This window comes from Orycteropus afer, unplaced genomic scaffold (assembly GCF_000298275.1).
Source record: "Orycteropus afer afer isolate SDZICR_OR568_19922 unplaced genomic scaffold, OryAfe1.0 scaffold00495, whole genome shotgun sequence".
NCBI lineage: Eukaryota > Metazoa > Chordata > Mammalia > Tubulidentata > Orycteropodidae > Orycteropus > Orycteropus afer.
This window is the reverse complement of record NW_006922082.1, coordinates 362,450-366,822: the sequence shown is the minus strand read 5'-3', so window position 1 is coordinate 366,822 and position 4,373 is coordinate 362,450. Positions and strand designations below refer to the sequence as shown.

The following is a 4,373-nucleotide window of genomic DNA, read 5'->3' as shown; positions in this document are numbered from 1 at the left end:
AACTGTAGGAGCTCTGGTGGTGTAGTGCCTGAGGCACTAGACTGCTAACCAGAAGGCTTGTGGTTCAAACTCACCAGCCACTCCTCAGAAGGAAGGTTGGACAATATACTTCCATAGTGATGTTGTTGTTGTTGTTGTTGTTGTTGTTATGTGCCGTCAAGTCGGACCCGACTCATAGCGACCCCTCCTTGGGTTTCCGAGGCAGTATCATTACGGAAGTAGATTGTCCCTAGCCTTCTGGTTAGCAGTCCAGTGCCTTAGGCACTATGCTACCAGAGCTCCCTCTGTAGTGATACCGCCTCGGAAACCCAAGGAGGGGTAGCTATGAGTCGGTTCGACTCAATGGCACGTGACAACAACAACAACAGAAACTCAACTGTGTAGAGGACTCAGAGCTGCCCTTAGTTGTTGTTCAGCTGGTCTACAGTTTGCTTTGAGAAGGTCCCCAGAAGCCTGGGGAGCTTGAGAATCAGAAGCATATTTTGATATCTGCAAACCACAGCTGCCTCCCCATGAGAGGTGCTGGAGGACAGGGTCAGGGCCCTGCCTCTCCCGCCCCCTCCTCTCTGGGTCACCTGGGAGCATCAAGAGCAATGTGAAAGTTTGCTGAGCTTGAGGCAAAGTCTTTGGGGAGGGCTTATTCTGAGCACACCCCTTTCCCTCCCCCTTGGCTGAAGGAAACATGGGGCCAGCCCTGCCCCATCCTGTCCCCATTGGCTGGCATGAGGCAGAGGGGGGTTTAAAAAGGCTACTGTGCCTGGGTGGGAACTGGAGCCTGTGCTACTGGAAGGCTGGTGCCCTCCTCTGGCTGGCACCATGCAGCTCTCTCTAGCTCTATGTCTTGTGTGCTTGCTGGTGCATGCAGCCTTCCGTGTGGTGGAGGGGCAAGGGTGGCAGGCCTTTAAGAACGATGCCACGGAAATCATCCCGGAGCTGGGCGAGTATCTGGAGCCCCTGTCGGAGCCTGAGAACAACAAGACCATGAACCGGGCAGAGAACGGAGGGCGGCCTCCCCACCATCCCTTTGAGACCAAAGGTACGGGGTGGAGGTGAAAGCTTGTAGCCTAAGGGTCCTGGGGAGGCAGAGGGGAAGTTTTAGGATCTTTTCTTGGGAGGCTTGGAAGACTGGAATGGACCCTCAGCCTGTATCAGCCAATGGAGGGGATGTCTTGCCCGGGGGCAGGGGAGGGATGGCATGTTATCACAGTGTCGGAATTCCAATGCAGGGGTGGGAGATGGGGGCTGGGGACCAGTGCCCCCGTCAGGAAGGAGCCCTGGGGGGCTGAAGGCATGGCATGGGGATGGACTCAGGGGCTCAGAAGAGATGTGGGCTCAAAGCATCAGGTGCCATGGCCAGCTGCAGGGACAGGGAAGGGACCCAGGGAGAAGCCTCACATCTATGGAGCACCTGCTGGATGCCAGACACTCCACAGCCGGCTGGACCTGTCCTGTAGCCCATGGACCTACCTCATGGAAGCCTCGTGAGGTGAAACCACAGCTTGAAAGTGAAGAAACTGTCTACAGAGTTTAAGTAACTTGGTAGTGAGTAGAAGAGCTGAGATATGAACCTAGATTGATCAATTGCAAGACATCTTGGGTGTACGTGTGGGAGGAGGGTGTTGGGGACTAAGAGCAGGAGCAACCCTCCCAAAGCAGTAGGGAAAGAGAAGCCAGAGAGGGACCCCTTCAGGTTCCCTGACCACGATGTGCTTGTGAGCTGGCACTTGAAGGCACAGGTTTGAAGACCCAGTTTGAGCCCCTGGTATGGATAGCAACTGAGTTCAGGGTCTGAAGGTCAGTGGTGTCCTCTGTGCAGAGGATGGACACAAGTGGCCTCATTCTGTCCTGAGTTCCCACCCTACCCCAGGCTTGCCTAATTCCTGGGGAGGGAGCCTGAGGAGAGTAAGATGATCCCAGTGGAGACCATGCCTGGGTCCTGGCCAGGTCTGCACAGAGAAGCTGAGGAGGTGGTGCTCAGGTTACTTTCAGCTGGTAGAGATGGCTAAGGGGCTGGAACGGCACCGTTGTCCAGGTGGGAGATGAGTCATGGCCCAGGCTTCTACATATCCCCACCCTGCCCCCGGCAACAACCAGCTGGGAATATGGGGCTCTGGAAAAAGCAACCCCAGAGGAGGCTGGTTGGATGCTGACCTTGCAAAGGGCAGGCAAGAGTGCCCTCCCACTTCAGGCAAAGTCCATTGAGCTCAAGCAACTGCTCAATGGGCTGCAGGGGAATCTAAGACAGCTACTTCCCTGGGCACCCGTGAGAGTCCACAAAGTATCCACATGCTCAAAACAAAGTCACGGTCTTTGGAGGAAGTGCCTGACCTGGAGGCACTATTCTTAGAAAGGCCCAAATGTCACCTTCCCTGGACAAATAGGCCACCCACACACAGCACCTCTGCAGCATGGAAGGGGAAGGATGCCAGCTCAGCCCAGAAGCCAGTCCATTACCCACAGGGAGAGATACAATTCCATCTCTCCCCTTCTATGCTTACTCTCCGGGGCCACCTTGTCACCTCTCTGGTTTTGGTCATCTTAGGACTATTTTTTATGCCTTTGTGTCCCATTTGAACTATTCCCATGAAATCCTGGGGGATGAACAGCTGCTTACATGAAGAGTAGCTGTTTAAAAAGCTCCCACATGTCCAAGCCCATAGTAAGTGACATGATCAAGGTGTGTGCTGGGAGCCAGGCCTCAGAGCTCCCTAGGGAGCAAACCTGAGTTATGAGGTACCCATTCAAATGACACAAACAAGAGATGTGTCAGCAGAGTGCCTGATACCCAGCAGGTGCTTAATAAATGTTTGAAGCTGAACTTGGAGGTTTTCAGTCAGAGCTCAGGTCCCTCTGGCAGGGAAGCAATAGTAGCAGAAAGCAGCTCCCTGCTGCAGCCCAGTCCAGCCTCCCATGTGTGCTCTGGCGCACAGCTTCTATCTTGTGGGAGTCAAGAGGGACTGGGACTCCAAGGAGATCTGGCTCTGCTGTGCCTGCCCCTTTGAGCAAATTTGTAAACCACTCAGGGCCTCAGTTTCCTCACCTATAAAAAGGGGATTGGTTTCTTCCAGGTCTAATTCTTATCCTGAGGACCGCCCCTACAATTCTTTCCCTCTGCAGCAGCTGCCCCTGATTTATTGGTTTCAATGAATCCCCATCCTTTTTCCATCCCCTGCCCATCACTCCCAGGTGACTGGAAAAAGAGCTTGGGAGAGGCCAGAGCCAGGCAGAGGGTGTCGCTAGCACTCACTCTGCCCAGCCTGAGACCCTGTGGCACAGGTGGACTGGGTTGCTGAAATCTAGAAGAGAGGGGCCCTTGGAGAGGAATAATAATAACATGCGGTAACAGCTAACGCTTCCAGCTCTTAATCTGTGTCAAGCAGTGTCCTCTGCGTTATATATGTAACGAAGTAACTCATTTAATCCTCGAGACATTCCGTTTTACAAAAAGGAAGCGCTGTGAGGTAAAGTAACTTGTCCAAGATCACACAGGTATTACGTGATGCAGCTGGTATTAGCACCCTGAATCCAAGCAGGCTTGGCTGCAAAGTCTTAGGCCTGATGCTGAATTCGGGGAATGGGGGTGGTAATGGGCTGGAGATCTTTCCACCTGCCAGAGTACCTGGGACCTCTCCGTAGAGGAGGTGCCCCTCGGGGAAAAGTGTCTGGAGAAGGTGGGCACAGGTTTAGAAAAGGTGGGGTGTGGTTAAAGCGGCCGGACTTCCCGGTTCACATGCGTCTTTCTCCGCAGACGCGTCGGAGTACAGCTGTCGCGAGCTCCACATCACCCGCTATGTGACGGACGGACGGTGCCGCAGCGCCAAGCCGGTGACTGAGCTGGTGTGCTCCGGCCAGTGCGGCCCCGCGCGCCTGCTGCCCAACGCCATCGGGCGCGGCAAGTGGTGGCGCCCAAGTGGGCCTGACTTCCGCTGCATCCCCGACCGCTACCGCGCGCAGCGCCTGCAGCTGCTTTGTCCCGGCGGCGCAGCGCCGCGCGCGCGCAAGGTGCGCCTAGTGGCCTCGTGCAAATGCAAGCGCCTCTCTCGCTTCCACAACCAATCAGAGCTCAAGGACTTCGGGCCCGAGGCGGCGCGGCCGCAAAAAGGCCGCAAACCACGGCCCCGCAGCAGGGGCGCCAAAGCCAACCAGGCGGAGCTGGAGAACGCCTATTAGAGCCTGCAGCGCCGCGCTGTCCCTGCGGGCGTTCCTGATGGAGGCCTTCCCGTGTTTCTGTGCCCTGTGCGTGGTTTGATTGCTTGTACTTCATTTAAAATACCAGCAGCCCAGGGAAAGGGAGCCAAGCCCTGGGGAACCCGAGGTGTCAGCCCAGGCCCCTCGCTCCGCCGGCTGAGAGGGTCCCGCAGGGCAAGGGAGGG

The 4,373-nt window shown here is 55.9% G+C and overlaps 1 protein-coding gene across 1 annotated transcript; it reads left to right on the top strand.

The window, feature by feature from the left end:
- The first annotated feature begins 816 nt into the window (after positions 1–816).
- Positions 817–4,170, top strand: SOST (sclerostin). Its single transcript, XM_007955201.1, has 2 exons — positions 817–1,036; positions 3,749–4,170. Exons 1-2 carry the CDS (start codon positions 817–819, stop codon positions 4,168–4,170), a joined length of 642 nt encoding a protein of 213 aa, XP_007953392.1.
- The last annotated feature ends 203 nt before the right edge of the window (positions 4,171–4,373 follow it).

Excerpts from the sequence above, each read along its gene's own strand:
- SOST (XM_007955201.1), top strand. The coding sequence starts at position 817 with ATGCAGCTCTCTCTAGCTCTATGTCTTGTGTGCTTGCTGGTGCATGCA. Across the intron at positions 1,037-3,748 it reads CCATCCCTTTGAGACCAAAG|ACGCGTCGGAGTACAGCTGT; the intron begins GTACGGGGTGGA and ends CTTTCTCCGCAG.